This window comes from Anser brachyrhynchus (assembly GCF_964034855.1).
Source record: "Anser brachyrhynchus genome assembly, chromosome: 2".
Taxonomy (NCBI): Eukaryota; Metazoa; Chordata; class Aves; order Anseriformes; family Anatidae; genus Anser; species Anser brachyrhynchus.
In genome coordinates, this window is record NC_137695.1 from 136,745,203 (window position 1) to 136,772,477 (window position 27,275).

A 27,275-nucleotide genomic window follows, 5' to 3' on the forward strand; every position below is an offset into this window, starting at 1 on the left:
TCTGTGACAGGAATGCAGGTAAGTTAGGCAAGAGATTTTCTGACCATTTATCAGAAAGGAAACTGATGAAAATAGGAGGTTCTGTTTGGTAAAATAAGCAAACGGGACAGGTCAGGGAAATAAAACAAAGAGGAAAGCTGCACATTTTCCCCATCTTCAGATAAAGCCGTATTGATATACACAAGTACAATGGTTCCTGAACTTTGGCTCCTTTATTTATAAAACAATATACTAATCCCAGTCCCTGGACACACTGACGTAATTGAATGTCATACTTTCCAAATATAATGGATTGCATTCCCATCATAAAATAAATACATTCCAGCAGCGAGCCCCACAGCAAATAACAGAGCTCTGACAGCTGGGGAAGCTGGGGTAAGAGATACAACAATTGGGTTGTGTCGCTGAAGCCCAAAAGCACAGTTTTTGCTGGCAGCATTCTAGGAAAACCTATTATAATGCAATGCTACCAAAAAAGCGCTCTTTTCTTTCTAGTTCTGTGCTGCATGCAAAAGTTATTAAAAAAACCAACAAACTGCATAAACAAGCATACTCTTTTCCATATGACCTTTTCTACAATGTTTCAAAAGTATATTGTCTTTTCAGTTTAGCACAATATTTGTCAGCTTTTATTTATAGCTTAAAAGAAAAGTCTCCCTCAAATTGTCACCAGAAATGCCCTTCTATAGGCATGCTGTCAGGAGGAAGGCTTTCCTTCCCTGAGTGTCATCCTGGGCCCAAATACATTTACTAAAACCAATATACACGTGCCTCCAGCAATCATTGCATCTAGAATCAGACAGCCATATACCACTCCGGCCTGAGAGCCATTTTGCATCTGTATGATGTGAAAGTAAAGGTTAAATACAATAGATAATCAAGCAGCCACGGTTTGCTCTCATGTACTGTCTCTCTCTCTCTTCTTAAAAATAAATAGACTCTAAAACCTTTAAAGAAGATTTTTATTCTTATCAAGTATGTAGGGGGCAAGCAAAATATTGGCAGCAGTACGATAAAACAGCACATCACCCAATTTCCACAAGTCAACATGTGTTTTTTAACCTCAAAACTGTAATGACAAGCCATGGCACTTCACAGGTTATCCAGGTTATACTCTGGATATCATAGCTGAAATGTCACATTGCTAGTGAATATTGCTAGCAAAAAGTCACCAGAATAACGTAAGCAGGCGTTACCCAGGGCAGATTACAGACTACAATGCTTGGGAGCAACTTTGCTGACAGTCAGAGACTCTTGTCACTTCATGGGACATCTTCAAATGTAGCACAGAACTTTATTCCCTGTTCTGCTATTCAGTTACTTACTGAGATATAAAGAGCCATAGATATGCAGTCAGATAAAGTGTAGTCCTCTGGAAAGCCCATGTTTACTTTAGCTGCCGAACAAAGACTGGTTCCATGCATTTGATCCTTGCAGGAGCTCAGCATTTGGTGGTGTCATGAGTTAGCACTTGTCAAAGCTGATGAGTAATGGCTGCTGCTGAAGTGTATCTTTGGTTTTGGTTATGTGACTGAATAGTATTACTTATGAAAGTGAGGACCAAACCCTGGGAGCCTGCTTTTGCATGCTTGTATCCTCAGTGGATGATAACACACTTCAGGGCTTTGGGAGATACAAAGGCCACTTCTTCCCAACCCAAAGGGCATTTTTCTCTTGATGAAACATACAGTCATTTATTCAGTACTTCACATTCAGTCTGATCCTTTACATCTTTCTGTTGGCTCTTCTTTTCATTTTTCTGTTTGTACTTCATGTGAAAAAATACCCCCCCTATAACGGCACCTGGAAAAAAAGAGAGCACTCATCAGTAAAGCAAAAAGGAAACATTCTGAGAAGGTATTTCAGCAAAGGGTCTGACACTCATACTGTAATATACACACTGCTTTACATCCTGAATGGAACCAAATGGCTCTGGACAATGACCACGTAGTGTTGGGTCAACAGCACGTTCAGGGACCTGAGGCACTGGTGAGGAAAATGAGATGCCTCAGCACTCAGGAGACTTCCCCTGGAGGAGAACTTCTCCTCTGGTACCTGACCAGATGTTTTTTTCAGCCCCCCTTCCTTTGAGCAGCGATTTGTTGTCATGAATCGTAGTCTCTGTTCGTTTGTTTGTTTGTTTTTTCCCCCAATGGAATGGCAATTCTGTTACAGCAAAGCTAAGACTACTGACAGTGAAATTTCTCTCCTTAAGGAACACTTTTATATCTCTTAATAATAACTGATGGATCTCAGAGATCTCTTCACCTATGGCTGAGAATGAGTGGGATTTGCTTCTGGCCTGAATTAGAAGTATTTATACCCTTTATCATCACTTATCATATCCAATCTAAGGTGTCTGTGAATGTCTTCATTAATCATATATATGTGTGTGTATATATGCACAGAAAATATGCATATTATGTACATAATACATATATATATTTGATCCTTTTAAAATCAAAATGAGCTCGTTGCACTGAACGTAAATTTATCTCCTCTTTATCAGTCTTAGATTGTCTTTCACTTTCAACATCCCGTTTGTCCTGTACTGAATTATGGAGAAGTGCCCTGCTGCTCCCCTTCCCCCCCTTCATTGCTCTGAATATCTCTTCTGTAGTTGTTCATATTTGTGTATTGTAGTATCTGAGCAGTCGATCAAAGAACACACCTAGTATCTGCCGAGTTGGATGTGGTCCCGGGCACAGGACCCTGTGCTGTAGGTGTCTCTGCTTGAGCAGGGGGTTGGACCAGATGACCTCCTGAGGTCCCTTCCAACCTCAACAATTCTGTAATTCTGTCATTCTCCCACCATCTTCTCAAAGGGAGAAACACCTTCCAAGAGCAAGGAATTTTGTTTTAATGAAAGTCCCATCAGACTGGATTGGCTGAGGGTTTGTGGTTCATTTTTTGGTTTGTTGTATCTTGGTTTCCAATGTCTATGCTTTGTGTTTCTTTTAAAGAAAGTAAAACTACAGAGGATCCTTGTGCATGTCACAACAGGTGCTGAGGTCTGAGACAACCTTTAGCTCATGCAAGAATTCATTCTTGTGTCAGACAGGCCTCCAAGATATGATTGTTTTTACAGTCATATCTTCTGAGCTTCAAGGTCAAACTCAACATTTGTAATATTCCCGGGTTTCAAAAAGTTTTTAGATACCTCCTTCATTCTTTTCTCTTTGCCCATATCTGATCCCAGATCCCTGTTAAGTCCACCCCAGAGACTATCATCTGATTTTGCTTTTAAAGTGGAAAAATTTATGTTGAAAAATAAACCCTGTATACTCATTTCAGGAATTCTTTTAAAAATCCTTTATGAGCTACATACACTGCATTTTTCTTTCTTAGTTACAATGCAGAAAAAATTTTCAATGTGCTCTTTAAAGCTGGCCAGCTCTCTTGCAATGAAAATAACTTTAGTCAATTACCCAACATAATTTTCACTATTATATGACTCCATGCTAAGCAAGGGATCAGACTAAGGCATTGTGAGAAAACAAGTGATTTGAGAAGCTTGAACAGAAATGATAAAGATGCATATTGAGGGTTTTCTCTGTCAATTGCTTGGTCTGAGAATGGCTTCTTCTGTTTTAGGTTCTTTGAATCAATTTTTTTCTCCTTTTATCTTCAAAAGATGAACACATACCAAATATGCATGAGCACCTTCCCTGGCTTTAGGGGTTTGTGTATTACAAAAGAAAAGTTAGCACAGGGGTTTGTCTTTGTCTTTTTAGGTGTTGAACAGGAACTTGTTCTCAGGGACTCATTCTCTTTTCTTCTCAAACTGGATTAATTATTCTTTACATAAGTTATTGGGGTTTTTGTTTTTTTTTTTGTTTGTTCCCTTTTATCCTCTAATTTCACCCTACTCTTTTGAATATGAGGTCTGTAAAGTGTTTAATTTCTTTGCTTTGATTTTCTCCATGGGTCTTTCACACTCCCTTCCCTCTCCACGGCTCATTGTCAGTCCCCCAGTCTAGAGCTTGTGATCTTCACAGTCAAAAATCACATGGCATTATGCACTGAATTCTTTTTGCTTTTCATTTCCTAGGGAACTGGATCCCATCAACAGTGCTCACTACTTTTGCACATATGTTCATAAAAAGAATACCGAAAAGAGATTTTGTCTTGTTTTGGAAAAAAGTTTTAAACCTTTTGTCAAAGTTGTATCAGCTCATGCCTATAAGAACATAACACTGTTCGGTACTGCTTAACAATATAATCGTACTTTGTTAACGTAAATGCCAGTTTCCCACAGCTCAAAGCAATTCTCCCACTGGCATGTGTAAACCTGCAAAGCTGAAGTAGGTGAAAGAAAGCATAATTATAAGCTATGGGTAGCAATTGATTGGAAATCTACAGACAGTAAATAGCATGACATTCTTGGATGCTTTGCTATTTTCATGATACTCTGAAAGCCCACGATGGGGTTCCAATCCATTCTCTGACAGGAAAAAGGTGGTAGTTAGCAGTGAAATCACAGTGTACTACAAGTGCAGCATTTTCTTTTGTCTTTTTGTTATAACTGCTTGCTGTTATATGCAGAAGCAAAGTCCAAAGAAAGGTATCCCTATGACCAAAACCTTTGAAGTTTGCACCAATCGTGATCTCAGATATGAGATCTTTGCTTTTTTGCTCATTCTGCAACATTCACAAAATCTGTTCACCGAAGGAGTGAATCAGTGTCAGAAAAGCAGCAGCACCATCTCAGAGACCTGGCTTCATACCAGCTAAGAAGTCACCTACCAATAATTAGCAGGACACCAAGAAGAATCCCAACTGCCTGGCCGACGCTTGGCTTGGAGTTCTCATGCTCTAGTTTTATAAAACATGACTTTTCACTTGAACACTGGCAGACTTTTACTGCAAAAAGAAATGCCATGAAGTTAACAAGAAGTTTAGTAGTGCAGCTTGGTTGTTTTTATGTATTACAGTTGTCTTGAAATAATATTTTGCATATTGAAATAGCTGTGCATAGCATACCTTCAAGATTCACTTTGTTTTCCAAAGGTGGTTTTCCATTGTCATTAATTATCACTGGAACAATGTACACCTTCTCTTCAAAGTTACTATGTTTTGGAGAGAGGTGAGCGTATGTATCTGTAAGTAAAAAATGGGATATTTGTGTCAGCTCAAGCACAAAATTTAGGTCGACGTTCATTACAGCTGCAAGTGTTCTTTCTTAAGGCTGCTTTCCTCTCGATGGTAGTTCCTTGTTTCCCTCCTTGTCTTCTGAGATCTCACTGGTTTGCAGACTTCAAGTCAAAACGGACTGCCTGAATGCTTAGTCTAGCCTTCTGTGTCATATGCTCAAAGAATTTCCTGTTTAATTTCTGGAGTGGGCCAAATCTAATCTTGGGCAGTACTACAGTGGTATGATCACATCTAAATCAAGAGAATCATCACATACTTTTATAAGCCATAACCAACTTAAACTGTTCCCAAGATAGTTTAGTAGGAGAGACCACCTTTCTAGTGCACTTATACCACATCTAAGATGCTTTAAAACTTGGAAATGTAAGAGTATAACATCCATTGGGGTCAGTCCAAAGGTCCCTTTAAGCCAGCATCTTGTATTCTTTTAAGCATGCAGTACATTTCATTCTTACATCTTTCTTCTCTCCTAAGTACTAGAAAAATTTTAGCTTGCAGCATACTAAATGTTATCTCTTGAAGAAAAAAAATGACTTAAGTGTTCCAATAAATACATGCCAAAATGTATGGAATTTCTTAATAACTTACATTTTTTTCTACCTGAAATATTAGATATGCAAAAGTATGAATAGAAAGGAATTCAACATTTCTATGGGTTTCCCAGATTACGTAGAGAATCCCATATCATTACAAGAATAGCTTTATTAACTTACAATTGACTTTTGAGATTTCCCAATTATTTCTTGTATCCGCATCATCCCCGAGAGAAAAAGTAATTCTGGGGGAATATAAATATTCATCAACATCAGTAGCTTGAATTAGTGCTTTCTCTCCTCCATGAAGCGGGTGGCAAAAGAAAGTAGGATAATCCGTAACTAGCTGTGGAGGGTTGTCATTCACATCCTTTAAGTGTAATACGAAGGGTATTTTGGATCTCTGAGCAGCATTATCTGTAGAGTTTAACAGAATTCAAAGTTAAAAGTCACAGGTTGGACTTACAGGCTGGATTGTGGCATTTGCAGCTATCGTATATGTATCACCTATATGATATATCATCGTATCGCTTGGTACACCATCAGGCAGGGGTGGGAGGTGGTATTTTTTCTGCAGGACACAGAAGTAAGGTCTCAGGAGGTCCTGAGGGACTCCTGTTAGCTACTTCCACTTTCTAAAAAGTATGGTTTATTTTTCCCCAGCTATCTACAGAACAGTAGCAAGCAAAAGGAGACAGCTAGACTATCATATCTGGTAAGTGGTCATATCCAAGGTCCGAGCATTCACTCTTTGGAACACTTTTTTAAGAGTGAAACTCCAAAAGTTTCCCATCTCTCTTCTGTATATAGGAAATTCAAGTCAATATTCTGCCCCAGGGCCATGACAAGAGACCCAAGAGAAGCTCTCAGAGCCCTGTCATTTCTCCTGCCCATTCCTGCAGGACCAGCCCCACACCAGCTCAATGTTTGAGGAAACATGCCTTCTTCCTGACATACAGTATCTGCATCTTTACCCAGGTCCCTCAAAACAGTGGCCAGTATTACTGTTTATCTGTGTTTAGTAAGGGAAACCAATATTTACACCTCATTCAGTCAAATGTAGTCCAGACTTTTAGCCCCTGTTTTATGTAAAATACACAATGAAATCTCCCCAGGTGGACTGTATGAAATATCCAAATGGCTGGAACCAGGAGCCTTAATGTATTTCAGACTAACTAAGGTATTAGATTTGTTTATAATAAAATTAAATTCTATACAAGGTTACAAATTACTCTTCAGATATATTTTCAGGAAGCCTAAACATACCTACAAGAAAGATTAAAATCTTTATATGTGTAGAGGAAAAAATGGTAAAAAACTGTTGATGCTGAAAACACTGAAGAAATTAAGGCCTTCACCTTATGCCATGTTGCTCAAGCAAATATAATGGCATATGATAGCTAACTGCATGAAAGCTGTTTTAATCTTCATTATCTGCAAGACCAAAATGTCTTTTAAGAAAGTGAAATTCTTAAGGAATGTATCTTCTAAAGATACATCACATATTCCTCTGCTTTCCATGCACTCAGTTTTGCTGCCCTGTCCTCCTGAAGTCATGGGAAGTATAATAATTCCTCATAAAGAAGTAAGGGCAGAGGATTCCTCTGTGTGTGTGTGTAGCCATTGCATTGCTTACTTGTCTCTGATGCAACAACATCAACTTTGTACACTTCTTTGTATTCTCGATCCAAAGTGGAAGCAGTGTATATATTCCCAGTGGTTGAATCAATCTTCAGCCATTTCTTCACGTCACCTTCTAAAGAGTATCTTTGGAAGGAAATAGGAAAAAATCACATATATTATTCCAAATCAGGAAAAAATGTTGACAAAGCATATACTTTATTGATTATATGCAAGTAGCTAGATTGCTATTGTTCTTGAAGAGAGGGTTCTTGGAAGAGTCCTAATAGTACAGCCACCCAGGAGGGACAGACAGAAGAAGGGAGGCCAAACCCATCAATTTCTGGTGGGGATTAAGTTCAGACACTAGAGGGTGAGAGCAGAACTATGGGAATGCCACGGCTCCTCCAGCTTATATATGCTACAACTCTACCTGCCTTGTAACTGCAAAACCCATGGCATTCCTGAGCTGTTGGTCCAGAGGGATGCTCTGTCCTAACCCTGTGTCTCACCCTCCCCATCACGTCTGCCATGCCTTGGTTTTGATGGGGATACAAGCCAAAGTGTGTGGGGTGGGAGGAGCAGTGCAGCCAGGCACCCTTTTTTGCATAAATGAGGGACCAAGCACCCTGAGATAGACTGCAGAGGTCACCTGCTGCCAGTCTGGAGCAGACTGTGATTACCATAGGAACTTGGGAGTGTTTTAAACATCACCACATAATTGCCTGTATATTATTGTTTAAAAAATATAAAAATAAAAAGGCAGAAGAAGCACAGGGTCTGTGGGTATTTACTTATACAAATTTAACCATGAACATATGACCCAGTTAAAACAAAGCCATTTATTGACTATATGTGACCTTTTTCATTCTTTTGCTCTTTCAGTACCCATTGCATTAAAACAGCATGCTGACATGCTTGTAAATTTTTACTTTTTATAATTTTTATTATACTTCTTTTAACCTATTTTTTAGCATAGATGTGGTTTATGTAAACATGAATTTCTGTCATCTGTCTCTGTCATCATCTCCCAGAGCTTCTGGACTATGTGGCTCACTGTTTAACCAGCTTGACAGAAGGCCAAACATGCTAAGTTCCCAAAAGTTAGGGGGAAGTAGATGAGAAACCTCTGGGAATAAAAATCCACAGGCGGCCTAATGGTCATATTCTGCAACTCCATTAACTACTTGGTGTTTTGTTGAATTTTAGTTAAATCTCAAGGACTGTTTGCTTTGGATTGATCTGTTCAGCATTCTAGCTGGGAATCATGCAGCAAGAACCACAAACAGTTCTGTCTGACAATACTGGGAAAGATACATTTATACCATGCTGCACAACTTTCTGCATGGATCAGTTCTCTGGCAGAGGCTCATGGTGACCTTATGACAAAGTGTTGGTCCACCTAATGAGCCAGTTTGAGGTTTTGTATCCCGCTCTGAGTTGGCTTGCACAGCGCTTTGCATCCATGGTGGAGGTAGACCTTTAGTCTCTGACAGAAAAGTAACTGAATGAATTATCTGTCACGAACTTGAGCTTCGCTATTAGTTGTGTGTTTTGGTGGATAAAAGCCCTTTGCGGTGTCCTGAATGATGTGAAAGTTGGCTACTGCTCTATTGGTTCCTGAGAGCATTTCAGTACATACTTAATTTCTTAAAGGCATTTGGTAAGATGTATTTGGAAACCTTGTTATTCTCAAACCTGCTCTGACTTTTTCCTGGAGACATACATTGGGCTTTCTCACTTTTAGTTTCCTTGTTCAAGGGCCCCACTGGTGATGATTGTCACAACACAGACAGAAAGATGATTAGAAAGGCACTGCCCAGCAGTCGGCTGCCACCAGCCACCACCCAACCACACCTGATTTTCCACCAGAAGTTGAGCATAGGCAAGCTTTTCTAAAAAAAACTTTTCCTCTATGCCAAATGTTGTGTGCGTTTTCCTTGTACCTCTATTAGGAAAAACATCTAAATCTTAAATACAATAAATAAATCTTGGTCACTCTCTTTTACCTTACAGTATTCCCCTCAGGATCATAGGCCTCCACTTTTACTAGCAGAGTGTTTACAGGAATGTCTTCAGATGCGTTTGCTGTGTAAACTTGCTTTTGAAAGACAGGTGGCTCATCCTCGTTGGTTACAAAAACTTTGAAGAGGGTACGGGAGCTGGCATTGTACTGCACTCCTGACACCAGAGGCTCGGGGTTTGTGGCGTTGATCACCAGGTTATGCACTTCAGCTGTTTCAAAATCAAGAGCCTGGGTAAATCAGAAAAAAAAAAAAAAAAAGAAAGAAAAAAAAAAGTGTTTTAAGCAATGGTACCGCTGTCTGCTTCAGCAAGCACCAGGCAGATGTGAGGGTGTTCTCATTTCCCATCTGTAGCCCACCTGAGCGTGCCTGACCCGTGATGGGGCAGCAACCCACAGGCAGAGACCCCAGTGTCCCTGCTGGATGGCAGAGGAGAGCATCCCTGCCTTTCTGGCCATGAGAAATGGCAAAATCCTCTTCTTCCCAAGGAAGATATAGAGGAAATAGGAGAGAGCTGTCAAGAGTAAAATGACACTGAGAACAGTCAGTGTAAGTGAAACCATATGCCCATTTGGAGGCTTCCTCAGCAACTGCATTTCCTAATAATGTTGCCACCTGCCTAAGTTTAATAACTATATCCTGTTTACAGCAATAGTATTTATAGTTCTGTACTAGAAGGCCTTGGATGATCTCTGGCTGACAGAATTGCTTGCAAGGGTTGTTACACCACGGAGTTTCTCACAATTGCATCTTCGGGAAAAAATGATGTCGAGGTTGAGCCCAAAGATAATCCACTGATAACTACCCATGGCCTGGCTAGTGGCACATGAACTTGATGCAAACTATGTGTAACTCCTTGGAAAATGAGTGATCATTTTTCCAGACCCATAGTTCACGTGCCTCCAAGAATGCTAATTTCAAAGGGAGGACCCTTTTTATACTGAAACGCATGGATGCAACGGAAAACGTTCCTTGTGTTTCTGATTCCAACGCTCAGCATGTGGGATTTGTCACCCACCTCAGCACACATTGACCTTGGCTTTGTCACAGCCAATGTTGGCCTCAGCAGGAACTAACTTCCTCACTGTGCTGGCACTGAGACAAGTTAGTTTCACTTGCACTTGGTGGCAAAAACCACCAGTGGCCCAGATCACCAGCAGGAAGGAAAATCTACATCACTCAAGTAAAACTCAGTAATGCCATTTTTCCCCATGGTGCATAAAGAGCTCCTTCATCGGCCGGAGCCCAGAGCAGGGGCCAGCAGCAGAAGGCAGGTGGGGGACAACAAAGGCAGGAGGATAGGTGTGCCTGAGCACTGCACCAATGAAGTACTGTATATGGCAAATTATGTACATGTAGAGAGAGAGAGAAGAGAATAAACCCATCTACTCACCTTGTTAATCTTGACAAACCCTCGGTTTGTTCCAGGGTCTGTCTCTATGATGAACTTGTTGTCTGGATCTCCTTCCTCCACTTGGTAAACGATGTAGGAGCTCCCTGTGGCAGGCTCATCCATATCAGTAGCTTGAATTTCTAATATCACTGTTCCTACTGGGATACTTTCTGCAACAGTCACATTGTGATACTGAGGAGAGAGAGATCATTGAAACATAACACACCTAGCACCATCTGCAGATAAAAAGCTGAGTGCTACAAGCTCAGCAGTAGAGGCGAGCTACCTCGCTGCACGGGGGAACCTAGAGCTGCAAGAAGGGCACTAGAGCAAAGCTATATCCCCTTTCTTAGCTGTACATTTAGCGAAGGTGACAGGATCTCTGTCAGTGGGTAAGCTATTAGTACAGCAGCAGTCACAGACCATTTGGAGCAGCTTTTACCTCTTCTGGTGGAACCACTCCATGTACGTGCAATGCTCACAGCAGCAGGGACAGCACAGAGGTCACCTCTGTCCCCACCGAGCACCCCAGGCACTGAGACTCTTAAATATCTAATTGCTCCATGCACTGTGGGATATTGCCATATTAGCAGACCTAATTTACGCTATTTGATGTATGCCTTAACCCAGCAATCTCATTTTGAGACCAGGTCCTGAACTGAGACCTTCTGATGAGAAAGTCAACAGCTCCAAAACCAATACAGCTTCTCCAAGAGGCCACCTACGCCTGACGGGCTGGACAGCTTTTCTGAGCTCAGTGGGAGCTTAAGCACCTAAATGTAGGCATGACAGCCGCTGCAGTGAGATTTGGGCCAGCTGACAGAAGTCAGGGAGGGTCTGCAGATCTCTGCCAGGCTTCAGCACCTACACCAGAGCAGGAGGCAAGAGCCTGACACCTGCTCTTGAACCAAGGGCTAGCAGGTCTGTGTTTGGGCATGGATGGCTGGACAACTCTTTCTGGTTAAAGAAAATACTGTTATATTTCCATTCAGCTAAAAGTACATTTCATCTTTGGGGTTTTCTGGATGCATTAGTACTATAATTGGAAGTGAACTTGGGAGTTTTTAGCTTTTGCCCATTTAGCTATTTTAATTAATTTTAAACCTCTTCTTTCCCCTTTTTCCTCCAGAATGTACACTTCTGGAATAAACTGCTTTAACAGAATAATTTATTTCTATACACGTCGTTTTTTGCACAGCAAATTATCTTGCATTTCATAATTAACTTTGAATTAATCCCACTGTTTATTGTCTAGACAGACCTCATAAGCAGGCTTTCCAGCAATACCTTGCCCTTAGTTTCACTAGCGGTTTGCTCTGTTACCTGTTCTGTAAATGGTTAGTTTTCCATTGACTTCTGTAGACATTGAGTGCATGCTCAAACATTTGTCAAAAGTTTGTTAGGAACATCAAAGACAGTGTTAAAAATACTCACATCTGATTTTTCAAAGATGGGAATCTGGTCGTTGATGTCAATGACATGTACTTGCACTTCACAGATTGTCTGGAAATCTGCATGGTAAAAGAACAAGCAATGTCACAGCAGCCCTTCTGCCAAAAATAACTTTGCTTCAGAAGGGTTCACTATGTGCAAAAGTGAGCCCTGTCAAATTGCTTGAATCAAGCAAAGCCCTGCTACTGTAAGAATGACTCAATTTCCAGTATCTTGTAACCAGTGAAAAGCTCACTCTCTCTTACTCTTCACTTTCCCAGTTTTCTGAACATTGAACCATCCTCTTTCGTTTCATTTCCCTCACTTTTTTTTAACCACATCCTGGCTATGAACTGTGTTATCTTTCTCAACATCACTTTTACGTATAAAAACTAACACTCTGGATGTTACTCTACTGTGTCCTCTCAGTGGGCCATCAGACAGCACCTTCATTTTCATTATAGCCAAACTTAAACCTCTGATCTGCATAAATCTATTCACTCCCTGAGCAGGGGCACCATAGCAAGGGAATTGTGATTTTGAAACCATACTCTCTCTGTCTGTGTGATATTGCAATGTAGATGGATTTTAGTGTTTTAGTTTTAGTGTTTTCCATGTGTGCTCCATAAGCTGAAAGTTAAAAACATTTGGATGGAATTCAAACAAGCATCCCAAACAATTCACTGGCTTCTCCCCCAGCGAGGTTTTCATATCTAAGTGATGCTATTTCATTAAGGGATACATCACACTGCTTTATGTACTAGCAAGTTCCTCCAAGCACAAATTTTGCCTGACTGTGAGGACTCCAGCACAAAGCTCTAAGCTTTAATAAGGAGTTTGATTTCCTTTCCATTCAGTGAACGACAAAGGACTCCTGGGAACTTGCCTAATGGACAAGACTGCTTTTTGAAGATAAAGTTCAGCTCTTAATCTTTTTAAATACATCATCTAGACTCTCTAGGCAGCTGCATTTAATAACTTCAGCTATTTCAGCGAGTCTCTTTGAGAGATTTTAGGGGGGAAAATGCAATATCTAAACAATCAATCATATGATCTCTTTATTTTTTCCCCTGTGAAAGGAAATATCTTACCAGAGAGATCTGCTTGTTAACGAACAAGCCCAGTTGAACCATGCACTGCCCTAGAGCTGATTTCCTTCCATACTTGCATTATGAATCACAATTAATGTCTCTGCACCTCGAGAACAAGGAAGGGCAATTCTAGAACAAGCCAGATCCCTGTGCTGCTTCCAGTGAATTCACAGAATCACAGAATTGTAGGGGTTGGAAGGGACCTCAGGAGATCATCAGGTCCAACCCCCCTGACAAAGCACGTCCCCTAGAGCAGGTTGCCCAGGTAAGTGTTGAATATCTTCAGATATTAGAATTCCCTAGGACTCCTCTTGTCCCTTGGACACTGAGCGTCAGAGATGTCAGCATGAACAAAACTACTTCAACATATAACTTCAGGCATTACATACCTGCATCTGTCACCATCACCTTCAAGGAATAGTTGGCTGCAATTCGCTTGTTTAACGAATGACCCCTTAACTGCAAAATCCCAGTGTCTTGCTGAACAAAGAACATATTACTTGCAGGAACAGCAGGAACCTGACTCTCAATGTTGAACTTCAGGCGAGAATTAAGGGTGTCCTTCTCATCCATGTCTGTAGCATGCAGGGTGCCAATAGTACTGCCTGTGGCAGAGGAGAAATCAGAGTCAGCCGGATAATGCAGGGTACCCATTTATTTCTCCACAGAGGTGCACAGTGATGACAGTGACACCGATGCAAGTAGGGTGGTGATTAGAACACAGCTGTGTGGAAAGCACTGTGACGGACACAATCATTTGACTTCTTAGAGTTTTTTCCTTTAACATCCCAAAGAGATGGTTTGGGCTTGGGGCAGTGCAAGAGGACTGTGCTTTTGAAGAAGGCACTTTCATCTTTGAAACCAAATAACTGATGTGAAGACACGGGGATAGGTTTCAGTAATGGCCGACTGAAGTCAAAGGCGTTACACTGGAGAAGCATGGGCATGGGTAGAAAAGGGCTCAAGCCACTTTTAGAATGGTATTTCTTGAAATGATAGCAACTGAAATGATAATATAAGTTTTTTTTTTTTTTTTGTTTTGTTTTTCTTTACATTCTAAGCATTAGTCCAATTACGGGAAAATGCAAATCTATGTTTTAAATTGAACACCATTTTATTAAATACTGGTTTGGGGTCTGTCCTCCTCAGTTTACTGATATCATTTCCACATGAATTCTCAGAACAAAAACAACAGGGCTGTTGGCACAGAAGAATGTTCCTCCAGGATAGCTGTATTTTACCCTTTGGGTTAAGAAATTCTAGCTGTTTGCACCCAGCTGGAAACAGTAAGAGGACTAGAATGATGTGTATAAATGAGTAGAAGCTGTTTTCTTACCTCCACCTTCATTTTCTTGAACTTCAATTATAGTAAGGGCATTCTCGCACACAGGGGGATTGTCATTAATGTCTGTCACAATAACGTGAATTTGCAGAGGCTTGTCCACCAGTTCTCCCACTGTATCTTTTGTGACCGCAAAGAATGAATACTGCAAAGAGGGTAGCAAGATTAGGTGTGTTGAATGTCCACAGTGACATTTTTGCATTTAAATGGATAACCATGGGAGCCTTCCATGCAAATGAAATATTCTCATTCGTCTGCTCAGTATTTTCCCTCTGTTTATGTCAGAGATTTTCCATGATGCCTTTGTGCCTGAGGTCTGAGTTCTCAAAAGAACTGAAAAGTCCTGAACAAACCTCTGTCCTGTGAACTTACTCTCTCAAAACATCACGAAAAGCAGGAACATTTCATTTTTGTCACTTTGCAAACGAATCTGTCACATACAAAGATGCGATTCCTCCAGCATAGCTGATTCTTGGCCTTCCTGTCCCCAAATTTCCTCCAAGAAAAAAACGACAGAGGGTTTTCTGCATAGAAGCCCCCAGCATGGAGGGCTTCAGTGTAACTTTAAAATTCCAGCTGCAACTTGAACTCCTCCTCTGCTGCAGTCCCTGGGATCTGAACTAGGTTTAAAATGTGCAAAGTTCCTGCCCTCTGCTTATGCACCTACAACCCCGGCACGGTGTGTTCTGTGTTGCACGTTATGCATAACATTATGGGTGGTGATTGCTACACCAGACCCATGGAGAAATATTTTAGGGTAGCAAACTGAAAACTGTTTACATTTATGAATGTACTTTCATATCTATTAAGAAACAAAACTTTTCTTTTTTTCCCCCCTCTATCCTCTATAGCTTTCTTGTGTTTACTCCCACAGCAGTAATCAGCTGGCTGCTCCCTCCCATCGGTTAGGGTGTACATGTTTACTTACAGCATCCTTTTCTTCCCTGTCCAATGGCTCAGTCACATAAATAACCCCATTCTGATCAATGGAAAATGGGAATCTGGCCAGCTTTTCTTTTTCAAGAAGCTCATAAATTACATCTGCCTCATTTGAGTGCACCTAAAAAACACAAAAATAAGTCAGGATAGGAAGTCACAAGTGTGGACTGAGATTTAACAGGGATCATTTCTGGGCCACAAACAGAAAAGACTGCATTCCTGTTAGCTTCATAAACCAGAAAATTAACAGTCTGGCAGACTCTCGGGATAAACCTCAGAAAACCAGACCAATAATCCATCCCTGCTCTCTGAACTGTTGTGGTGAAGCCATTTTATCTCAGTTTCTCCAGCTGTCAAGGATGGGCTATTATGCCTATCTTTTTGTGGAAGGGTTTTGTGAAGGTAAATGGTGGTAAAGGAGAAGGAATTACTATTTGAATGTCCTGACACTAACTTATTCCATCTCCTTACACTGCCTATCCCTCTTTTCTTTTTTTCTTTATCTAATTCTGTGATGTGGAACAGCAAAACAAAAATCCAGAACCTATGTGCACGTATGTGTGTGGAAGCTCTTTATATGCCCCAAAGTCTGTGACAGGGAATCTTCAGTGGGATACTTGAGATATAAAATTAAGTGTAGTACAGGCTGCCGAATTAATGAAGGAACCCCGCCATGCTCAGGGGATCACAGCACTGGGGGTGCCAGTGCCAAGGTGGTTTTCAAAGTCAAACATTTCTGAAAGGCTGTTGGCCTGTTGGTTAATATTTACTGGTACATACATCACTCCCACTCTGCAGGTACAGGCAAAATGTTTCGTGTTTGCCCAATGAAATAACAGAGGAAGAGAAATACCATGGGAAAGCAGGAAGCTGCAGGAGGCTATTCAAATCTTTCCTAGGTACTTTTGACATGACAGGTTCACTGTGCCACACAAAACTGGCCACAGAAGATGTTTCTGAGTAAGGGGAGCTACTCACAACAGGGTTGCAGTGGAGCTGGACACCTGACAAGCTCTTCTGTAGACAGAAGAAGCTAACCTAAATGACCTTTTCCAAAATTTCCTCTGTCCATGGAATATTATTGTACACAGGTGATGCCACCAGCCTCTCCAAACTGAAAGGCAAAGTCTAGTCACTCTAATGCTTATATTGGCTCAATCTATTCCCGTCAAACCGTTTATTTCATCCTAACAATATGTTAATGAGACCTGTCCTAAAAATCATTTCCTAAGGATACCATACGGAAAATAACTGGGAGGTGCCAAAGTCCTTCTGGAGAATCCATTGCTGAATGCTGTGAGAAAAGAGAAAATAACTGCGGCACTGAGGAGCATTGCAGGGACTGTGGCCAAGGGCCCTACCTGGCTGATGTTCACAGGGTGGGTTTTGGTCGAGTTTTCCTGAATGTAGACAGTGGCGGGAGCCTTCCACAGGCTCTCCTTCACATTGATGATCACATCGGCGCTGCTGGTGAAAGCGTTTGTTGTCATCCCTGCCATATCCTTCACGGTGACAACAAGTGTGAAGGTGTCCTGCTTTTGGGGGTCTAAGTAATAGGAGCCTAGAGACAGAGCAAAGAGCTGTGAGAAAATGAAGCAGAGCCTGGGGAGATGTTTCACCTGCCCATTGCCTCCTACATGTATCTTGCTTCTACATCTGCTTCGGGATCACTCCTTAGATAGACCTCTGTGCCAAATCTCAACAATCTGGCTTCTCTGAACAATGCAGCACAACATAGTAGGCCTAGCAGAAGCTATATACATATATTTTTAAAATTATTGCAGTTTATGTGGGATTATGCAGCTGGCTGACCTTTCTCTATGTTTTTCACATTAATGCTTCTGGTTTTCTAGATTTCAAGGAAGAGAACTAACCCCAGGATCTAACTCAGTGTAGTCCAGAGGGTCAGAGGATCTATCTGTCTTCTCAACATATTTTCAGATCCTGAATTTCTCCATTTCTTCTAACTCCTCTTGAATTTGGTGGGAAACATAAAGAAACTTCACCAAAACCAGGGTCTCTGTGGAGTATGTCCCACTGACTGAGTTTATTTAGGATTTAACATCAGAGTTGTTGTTTCTTTCCTATGTATACCCCCAAACTCATGTTTGTTTTTTGACAGATGAGTAATTTGACTTACCTGTCCTACTTGGTGAGATTGCTCCAGTTACACTATCAATCTGGAAAAGCATTTCTGGATAAGGGTTGGGAAAATGGTGGAGAATGCTGTATGTCAGCTGTGCGTGGGGGGTTGTAGGATCATCTAGGTCAGTGGCGTGGACATACATGAAGGGTTTGCCTGTTTGGATTAGAGAAGAAACAGTTGTAAGAAATGACTGAAACCTCAACACATAGCCCATTTGAGCAGAGCTCACAAGCAGGGAAGTCATCTTACAGTGAGCTGCTGTTGTTTCATAACACAGCTCTTGTGGTAAGACATACTTGTGCATGGGGGTTACATAGCCTGTGTGCCATCCCACGGGTCCATTTTCTCTGTTTAATAGGATCACAATAGGGGTGAAAAACAGTAGACGCAGGAGTGGCAGAGCTAACTCAGAGAGCAGCTACCTGCTAGCCAGAGTGCCCACACCTGGTGTTTCTTACTACTTTAAAGACACCTCACAGTCCTTATACAAGGCAGTTCAACACAGAGCACCTTGAGAAAAATGCACAGTTGTGGCACACTTGTAAATAAAGGAACAGTCACACAATGAAAAAAAATAAATAGAGACGCACAGTAAAATAACCACATTTTTGCCTTTTCAGCACCCGTGCAACATTCAAAATCTTTTCAACTTGGATGCATTTGAAGTACATGGCAAAATATTGCAGAATGATTTTCTGGCCTCATGGAGCTTTATATGCACATTTTTTAGTGAAAGTTTCTTCTTGATTCCATGGTCACAGTGATAACATCTGGCTGAGTTCTTCATTTCACTTCCAAGATGTAGGTCTCAAACTGCTTTTTGATACTTCCTTATGTCTGGAATGGATTACTGCGATCCATAACCCAGGCCTCTCTGGTAAATACTAATGTTCACCCCAGGTTCTGAGAACCATCGGTCATAAACACATAGCCCACTTATGCACTGGCTTTTTATTTCACTGATGTGCAAGGACTTACATGTTCTTGACATTGTCTGTCTGTATTATCTTTGGCAACCTTTAAATTTTAAACTTCTTCAAGCAGGTTTTTTGTTTGTTTGTTTGTTGTTTTTTTTGCAATGGAGAGGGCAGCTATATTTCTCTATTAAGCAGTACTTCCTAAGCAAGAAGTACTATGAAATATTTCTAAATATAGTCATCCCTTTACACCACACAGTGGTCACCTGTTTGCACTTTCATTTCTGTTGTACATGTTTGTACCTTTATTTAGAACAATCCTGTGGGAGGGAAAACTGTTCTTTTTTTTCAGCTTGTTGAAGTATAGCATCCAATTTATCTTACTGTTTAACTAATCTATCTAACTTCCTGTTAACTAAAGAATTTAATTGTTGCAATGATTACCTGCACGGGAGTTTTGCCTCACCACTCCAGTGTAAGTTGGCTGGTCAAATTTTGGTGGGTTGTCATTGATATCCTCAACATATATTGTCACAGTATACGGACCTTTCACTACGTCTCCATTTTCATCCAGACATTCCACCTTGATTTGAAAAAAGAAGGAACAACAAATAATTATTTTCTCATAGATAAATTTGAGATGTAAAGACCTAAATGAAAATGACAATCAAATGATTGTCAAATACAAAGTAATTTCTACTGTCACACAAATCTGGTGAGAGCCATCACTGGGTGGCTCCATCTACAAGAACAAATTTACCACAGTAGCTCACTGATGATGATTCACCATAGTATGTAACGTCAACAAAGCAGAATAACCTATTCCTGCATTTACTGACATTTTTCAGAGGGCAATTTCTAACTTCCAGACTCAGCAGACTACCTGTACTCTTGCATAGCTTAGGCCTCAAGATCTCCTTTAAATAGAAATAGATACTTTCTAAAGAAAAAGGAGAAAACCCGACATGATATAGAGGACTCAAGCGTACTGTTGTTAACATCAACCAGAAGAGCAGGCTGATCCAAAGGTTTGTTAATAAAACTTAATCCTTAGTTCTGATGACATTTTTGTTCCGAATAATGAGACTTCTCATTTTTCAGTTGATTGACTTTAAAGCATCAAGTATATACTATGTCTGTTGGACTTTCTTTTGTTTGCACACAATAGATCAAATCATGATTATTTATGCCTAACCAAGGATAATTTTTCAGTTCTGTCATTGTTTCTTCTTGTCTGTAAAGGACTCACAAGTTTAGAGTTAACTTCTGGGGCTAGGAAATTGTCCTCTCTAATACTTCACCAATCCAAGTGTGCTTTAGAGCTGAGAACGTGAAACTACTAAACCTGAAGCGCTAGACATCTTGTTCTTTAGAAAGATAACTAAGGCTAACTAAAACATTATCGTGTCCTTTGTCTGTTCAGACACTGATCCTCTCATGATCATTTCCTTCTCAGTTGGTGGTGCCTCAGAAAAAAAGGCAATGCCGTTCTTGACATAGAAGAAGAGCACAAGGCTGTACTGAGGCAAAAATACTGCGTACCTGCTGTCCCACTCCCAGCAGTGCTCATGCTAAGATCTTCATTGAAAGAATATAGTAACAGGACAAGCACATAGTCCCTGATATCTCCAAACAGCTTTCTGCTGCTAACAGAGGCTAGGTCTGTACTTCTGTGTCTAAATGTCATCTAGTTACATCATTTGTCACTAAATAGATTATAACCTTTCTAAATAGATGACAATAGTTTATTTTCACATTCTAGCCATGGAATTCACCCTACCAGTCTTCAGGAATAACTAGCAAGATGAATATGAAAAACCTTTCCTTTCTATTCATCGTTGAGTTTTTACCTGCAGCCTGTGCACGGCTTTAGTCTCCCAGTCCAGAGATCCATTGAGATACAGCATTCCTGTCTTTGGCACAATGTCAATTATTCCATCTTTTTCACCAGTTGCTCTGAAAATCACAGGTGACTCAGATATGAACTAGTATAGGGAAAAATCAGAGGGAAAAATCATTATTTTTTTTCAGCATTATCACCATAATCTAAAGAATTTTTTTGTTTTTGTGTCTTTTAAAGCCTGTTGCCAACAGTGCATTTGGCTGGAGGAATGATATTGCAAGAGCCTGCTGAAACAATTCTGCTGTCTTCTGATCTGCAACAGAGAACTTTTCACATTATTTCCTGAATGCTGCAGGAAATCCCAACTGCGGTTTCTTTCCAAAGAAAACGTCTGCTTAGGACAAGACTTTGTCTGAGCATGGGAACGGAAAAAAAATGACACACATCCTCCATTTGCCTAGGAGCTGGATCTGTCCTTCTGTGGTTAAGGTTTTGGGAAGAAAACCTCAGAGACTAAGGAAAATGATGACACAAGTTGCATGGAAACCCATTCTCAAGGAATGCTGTTATTAATCTCTGTTTTACCCCTAAACTATTAATCTCTGTTTTGCCCCTAAACTGTGTTTGAGAGATGGGCTTGTCTCCTGTTTTTCGCATGTAGAGACTTGAATTTGAACGGAGTGGATACCAAGAGATGCTGATTACCTGGTAAATGGGGCGTACTCCTGCACCTTCTGGAATAGAGAAATTCATGTCTTTCAGAGGCCCAGCTAAATTCAGGTCCCCAAGATTCTGGCACATAGCCTGTGAGAGAGAAAGAGAGAGAATGGTGGAGAAGAGCAGCTGAGAAATGTCTGTTGTCATCACACACACACAGCAACTCTCCATCACTGAGCCTCTTGCAAGTTATTTTGCTCTGGTGTAACGGTAGAGGCACTTGCACTGAACATCTCATAGTTCTTTAACATGCATCCATTTTTAAAGGCAGTGTTATTTTTAGGTTAGTTTAAAAAAAAACACATTTGTGTCCTGCCCTTTTCTAACCGCTATGTTTTGATCTACTTTCAAGAGCAGACAGACACACCGAAGAGCTGAAGGTAGACTAAGAGCAAGAGGAAATTCACGGAAGCGTTTCTGGACCACTCCCACATCCCATCCAGGAGCTGTGCAATCCTGTGGCCACCAGTCTGTTGGAACACCCAGCACCCCACCTGGAGAAGGGGAGGACTTGCAGATGCACCCCTTGTAATTTCTACTGCTGTCCTACTGATCTCCAGCTGGCACTGCCTTTACAGGCTGTTTTTTCTGGCAAATTTTTCATGTGTTTTATAGCCAACCCCTCCCTAGGGCCCGAAGACCTCCAGACACACTCTTAAAAGCCCTGGTGTTTCAGGGCAGTTCTTGCTTCCAAATGAAAAAAGAAAGGCAAAAATAAGTTTCCTAGAGCAGCTCTTGCATACAAGACAATTCAGCCTACAGTTCAAACAATCTGCCTGCTTCTGAAACGGCAAAACCAAAATCCCTCAAACATCTACTGTTCTCTCCTGGTCCCTGAGGTCTTGGAAATGCTGAAGAGCCACCTGCCAGAATTAGGGCTCCGTCATTAGGCAGCAGAGATAAAACCCTCTGCTGAGAGTCTTACAGGGTTTTCCTCCCTTTCTTCCAGAGGAAAAATGAGTTTATTCTGCTGTATGGATCCCGAGAGCCATTGTCACACTGTCCACTACTCTATGGAGTCAGGCTCTGGAAGTGCCTGTTCTCTGCTGCATGACTTTTCCCCTGGATTTGGTCCTGCTGCTGCTGAGACAGTTATTTGGCCTCTCGCAGAAAAGCACAGCTTACATATCACCAAGGGAAAACTTAATTCCAGCTATGACAAAAACATAGCTAAGTTCAGCACAATTTACCCTAAAGCACTGCTCTGTGTGTGTGTGTGTGTGTCACAAGCTGCGTTTGAATAATGCCAGATTTTGCTTATTAATAGCCAGAGATTTTGCCCTCTTCGCCTGCAAGGGTTTGTGATTCTTTCTGCAAACGGGAAAACTAGAACATTGTGAGAACTGGGGAAAGAGATGCGAGGGGAGGGGGAAGGATGATAGTGAATGCTAATGACAGTAGAAGCATACCCCCAAAAGCCCTGTAATAGCTAAGCGTACCAGAAAAGTGTACTTTATGGCTACCCTTTGCTTTTTCGCTAAATGTTGACAGCTCATCTCTGCCAGGGTCAAGATACAAGGTTAGCAGGACCCTGGATCTGACCCACGTGGCACTGGTGGGCACAGCCTGGCTCCTGGAGGAGGACAAATCTCCTGGAGTTTTTTCCCAGGGCCATTTTGTGGAGAGGTTTTTCTTGGTCATGTTTGACAGGGGGAGTTGCCCCGCCATGGAGGAACAAAGGCTGACACCGTAAAACCAGGTTCAAAGTGCAGGCTGTGAAGCAAGTAAAAGATATCTCTTCCTGTCAATTAAAATTACTTTATGTGGACCATAAATATTTCCAAACGTATGTCTACAGCATGAATCACTCCTCAGGGGCCTGAAGGGGAATTAAGGTTTACTCCTTGGCCTGTATCTGGCTGACAGCTCAGTTGAAGACAGCTGTAATGGCTGTGGTGTGGCTTCATGGGGACTGGCACTGCCAGGCACAGAGGTGCTCGCTGCTGCCCATCAGCCCCAGTCCCAGCTCCTCCGTATTTTAAGGCATTCTTTCCATAGAATTGAATTTGACTCATTTTTTATCTTTGCTGTTGATTTCAATTATAAAGCAGGAGCTGTCACTGAAGCCTTTAGAAACATCTGTAAATCTACTGAATTTAATAGACGAGGTCCATAAATAGCATAATTAATACATTTCAGTTTGAGAAAATCCTCTGAGAAGGGATTCACATACATGGAATAATGAGGTTAAATAATTAATATGCATGGTTTAAGCCATATGCCATTATATGTTCTAGAATGTATTTAATATGGCAGCACATGTATGGATCATAAAGCAGAACAATGCACTAGGATGATGCAGATGTCCTCATTTTTTGGTGATTTGTTGCAGTATTTTAAAATTTTAACTGACGTGAAACATATCTATTGAAAAAAAGTAGTGTCTAAGGAGGGACTACAGGAGTCAAAATAGATAAATTGGTTTCTTCTTATTTTTTTTTCTAATGATTGACATGGCTGCCTAACTTTTGGCCGTGGGACCACGCACATGGCTGGGATGTCCTCCTGCACCCAGGGTTACAGCCGCTTTGCCAGGCACCTTCGAGGTTGGAGCTCAGAGGCTCCTGGGCAACCTTTGCTGTTTGCTCCTAGATAAATGAAGGAAAAACTGCAACTCACCCACTGAATGACAAGCAGAAACTGAAGTCCACGCAGCTTGAACATACTGGAATATGCTTTGCTTTAGCACCTGCAAAGAAGATGTGAAAGTCAAGTTAATCCTTACAGAGTTGGCCAACTCCGTGCGTAGAGGTTACAGCTAAATTTTCCCAAAATTGGAGAACCGGCTGCCCTTTGCTAGGGCAGCAGGAGTGGGCACAGAACTGGCGTCCTGGGTGGCTGATCCCATCAGGCCTGTCCCCTAGGCTGCCAGAGGTCCCGTGAGAGCCTCAGCTGCTGTCAAAAAGAAGTTAAAGCCGGCACGAAACTTCAAGTCATGCGGCCTCGCTGCTTAGCTGACCAGTGTCACACAAGCCCTGCTTTCATTTCTGCTTTACTGAAAGCAACGACACTTTCACAGGGAACATTATAACCACAGGAAGCTGAAGGTCTTGTGGAAGCCATCCTGAAGCCCCCATCTTCTGATTATGAAAAATATCCCTTCTGTGAGGCTTGAAGTGGCAGAGGGAGTAGGCCTCTGCACCCCTTACAACAACCCAGCTACTGGAAATGAAATTTCCAAGTCCAAGGGGCACTGCCTACCTCAAGGGAACCTGATTTTCAGAAAAAAAAAAAAAAGGCTGAGCACACAGTGCAGTGACTGATATTGCATCCTCCTGCAAACAAAATGGGTTCCTCAGAAATTAAGTCTTGCTTTCTCGTAACTTCTATATTTTAACAAAAAGGTTGAGGCGGGTTCTGGAGAGAGGTGAGGTTGGTGTACAGTGCTGATGTCTTCCATGGTGCTCCGTGCTAGCTGGCTCACACCTACAGGTATCCTTCAGCCACCAAAGCCCCTGGAGCCCATGGAGGCACTCACAGAGAAAAAAAACAACAGTGTGAACAGTGTGGAGGCACAGCTCTCTCTAGATGCCCACCTGCTTGGGCTTTCCAGCATATCTTTTCTTTTTAACTTTTCTTTCCTCAATGGCTGACCAAAAATAGGACCTGCAAATATAGAAAATGTTGCCCACATTGCTGTTTTCTCTAGCACTCGTTTTAGTATGTGACACGGGACCTTGTCTTGCAAATCCCATTCCGAGCAGGTCTTCATCAAGGGCAATCAAGCCCTTTGAAATTACATGGGCAGCAGCTACCTGAGTGGGTACCGGAGGAAAATAAAATGGCACTCCTTTGAAACCAGCGGGGATGAGGAAGATTGTTATATTTGTCTGGACAGTAGGGCTGAAGGGGAAATCCTTGCATTTGCCTGGCACTGCTGCTGTTGGTCAGGTCCCTCACCACCCTGCCCGCAGCCAGAGAAACTGGGATCTGGCAGAAACAGGACTGAGAGGTAGAGAAGACATTTTGAGCCACCTGAGATGACACTTTGAACTGTTGCTGATATTGAAGTTAGATAGCGTATGGAGATTTGTTCTTTTCCTGTCTGTCTCACAACCTCCCCTCTCCTCCTGGCACCTTCTGAATACATTGGCCAGTTTCAACTGCCTTTGATAGCGGGCAGAAACCTTGAAAAACTAATTCTTTGTTGATCTGGGGTGGCAGGTGGGACAGAAGACCCAAAGCCATGCCCTCTTTGCGTAAGGCTGCAGTATGCACCCAGAGGTTAGCTGAGTAGTTTCATCTGACCCTCTGGGAGATACATATCCGTATGTGCCCCTTGGCCAGCTAGCAGTGGTGGGACACATGGGAATTGAGAGTAGTGGGGGAAGAAGGGCAAGAGGCTAGCAAAAAGGGTATGGGGAGGTCTGGGGACACCATAGTCCAGATTTAGGGAAAAGAGGAGCAGTAAGACCTACTGTGGTTAGGAGAAAATTTATAGATGGGACATGTCCGTCCCTAGTGCAGGGGACAGAAAATTTTGGAAAATGCACTCCTTCATGTGGCTGTCCATCTGTGCTGTGTCTTGGCCAGGAGTCTCTGCCCAAAACTGACTACAAAGCACAGCAGTGGAAATACAGCCATTTCTTGGGTTGTGGGTGAAGTGCCTTTACAGTTCCACTTTGAATATAAATATCATGCCCTAATATTGTGCCCTTTACAGTGCCTGTTGAATGGCCATGATGAGTGACTTGATCAGCCCTTGAACTGAACCCCAAATGTCTGGGGTGTTTTCAGTGCCCACTGCTGTACGGCTGGAAGCTTCCACCAAGTCATGGCACTGCCAAGGACCAGAGCCCTGAACTGCATACTCCTCCGTCACTCAGAATAGAGTTTCAGTATATATAAACTCATACAAAAGTTTTCAACAATAGACAGTTTCAGGATTAGAATAGGCTTCACTTAACTAAAAGCAGCCTGAGATCTGGCTGAGGACGGGACCCATATTTTCCCCTTCATCTCTCTGTTTCATTTCACTGCTATATCCCTAATAATCCCTTCTGATTCCTCTGCCTGAACAGAAATCTCTAGCATAGCCAGCATACACATATCCCAGCGACTTTCAATAATAAACTTTCAGAGAACAAAGAATATTCCCAGAGGTTGAAGATCAGGAACAATCAAAAGTATTTGGTTCCATGGGAGAAAAAAAAAAAAAAAGTAAAAAAAAAAGTAAAAAAAAAAGTAAAAAAAAAAGTTAATTTTCTTTAAATGATTGATTTCAGATGTTAAAATTCAGTAAAGCGAAAACAGAGGAAATTGATCCAAATGAAATACAAACCAGACTAAGCCTTAGCACAGCAGTCATCCATTTTACAAGGACAGCTGAGTTTCTAACATTGCCAGCAAAGCCTTCAGCAAACCCCTTGCTTCAGCTTTTACAATTTTGCAGTGAAATGACAGCTAGATCATCCCTTACCTGTAACACGAAAAGCTTGTTTTGGTCTAAAAAATACTTCTTTCTTTCATCTGTGGGGTTCACCTTTGTGCAGGTTGGCAGTGTCTGTCTGTGCTTCTCCACACAGTTTATAGTTTCTGAGACTCGCCCTAGAGGTTCAGTGGCTCAAACATTAACAGCATGGAGAATTATTGATTCTTAATGACTAGGTGTGGTATGAAATGGCAGCCACGGAAGGAAGCAGTGTAGCTCTGAGATAATTTACAGCCTTCAGTATTTTTTACGTCCTTTGGGGTTTTCTCTCTGAATCCAGTTTTTCAGCGGGGTTTCAAGGAACAAACACGCAGGGTGCAGGTTGGAGCCGCAGGGCGAAAGTTGTCCTTTTGGACAGGAGGTGGCAAGGAGACGGCATGGGCCTCAGGTGGAGATGTCTGCTGCTTGCCAGTCACAGGGATAGTTTGCATGTGGAAGACAAGGTTTTGGACATAAACGTGACTTGTTTTCACAGCAGACCTGTGCGTGGGGAGGACTCGGCCTGTTTGTAAGAATAATTCTTCAGTCGTGGTCTCAGAGAGCTCAAATTCTGCCTGAGCTCTGCAGCAAATCTACTTTAGGTAACTTTGGGCAAATCACTCTGTTTTCCCATTTCCAGATGCTCCTCTATTAAGGATGTAATAATACCTTTCCCTCGTGTGTCATCTTTCATGTCTGTTTAGGTTTTCAGCCC

At 41.7% G+C, this 27,275-nt stretch overlaps 1 protein-coding gene across 3 annotated transcripts; it reads right to left on the reverse strand.

Annotated features, from left to right (window-relative positions):
* Positions 1 to 953: 953 nt before the first annotated feature.
* Positions 954 to 27,275, reverse strand: CDH17 (cadherin 17). 3 transcript variants are annotated; one of them, XM_080582857.1, is made up of 18 exons: positions 26,570 to 27,275; positions 23,770 to 23,839; positions 21,139 to 21,237; positions 20,441 to 20,575; positions 19,035 to 19,173; positions 17,668 to 17,826; positions 16,889 to 17,088; positions 15,517 to 15,648; positions 14,583 to 14,733; positions 13,636 to 13,851; positions 12,159 to 12,235; positions 10,725 to 10,916; positions 9,317 to 9,561; positions 7,324 to 7,454; positions 5,868 to 6,104; positions 4,984 to 5,100; positions 4,747 to 4,863; positions 954 to 1,803 (listed from the first exon to the last, which is right to left on the reverse strand). In XM_080582857.1, exons 2-18 carry the CDS (start codon positions 23,812 to 23,814, stop codon positions 1,691 to 1,693), a joined length of 2,505 nt encoding a protein of 834 aa, XP_080438983.1. In that variant the 5' UTR covers positions 23,815 to 23,839; positions 26,570 to 27,275; the 3' UTR covers positions 954 to 1,690. The 3 variants fall into 3 exon arrangements, with proteins under 3 accessions (XP_080438983.1, XP_080438984.1, XP_080438982.1); XM_080582858.1 differs by lacking the exon at positions 26,570 to 27,275 and adding an exon at positions 23,974 to 25,412; XM_080582856.1 differs by lacking the exons at positions 23,770 to 23,839; positions 26,570 to 27,275 and having other exon boundaries at positions 21,139 to 22,365.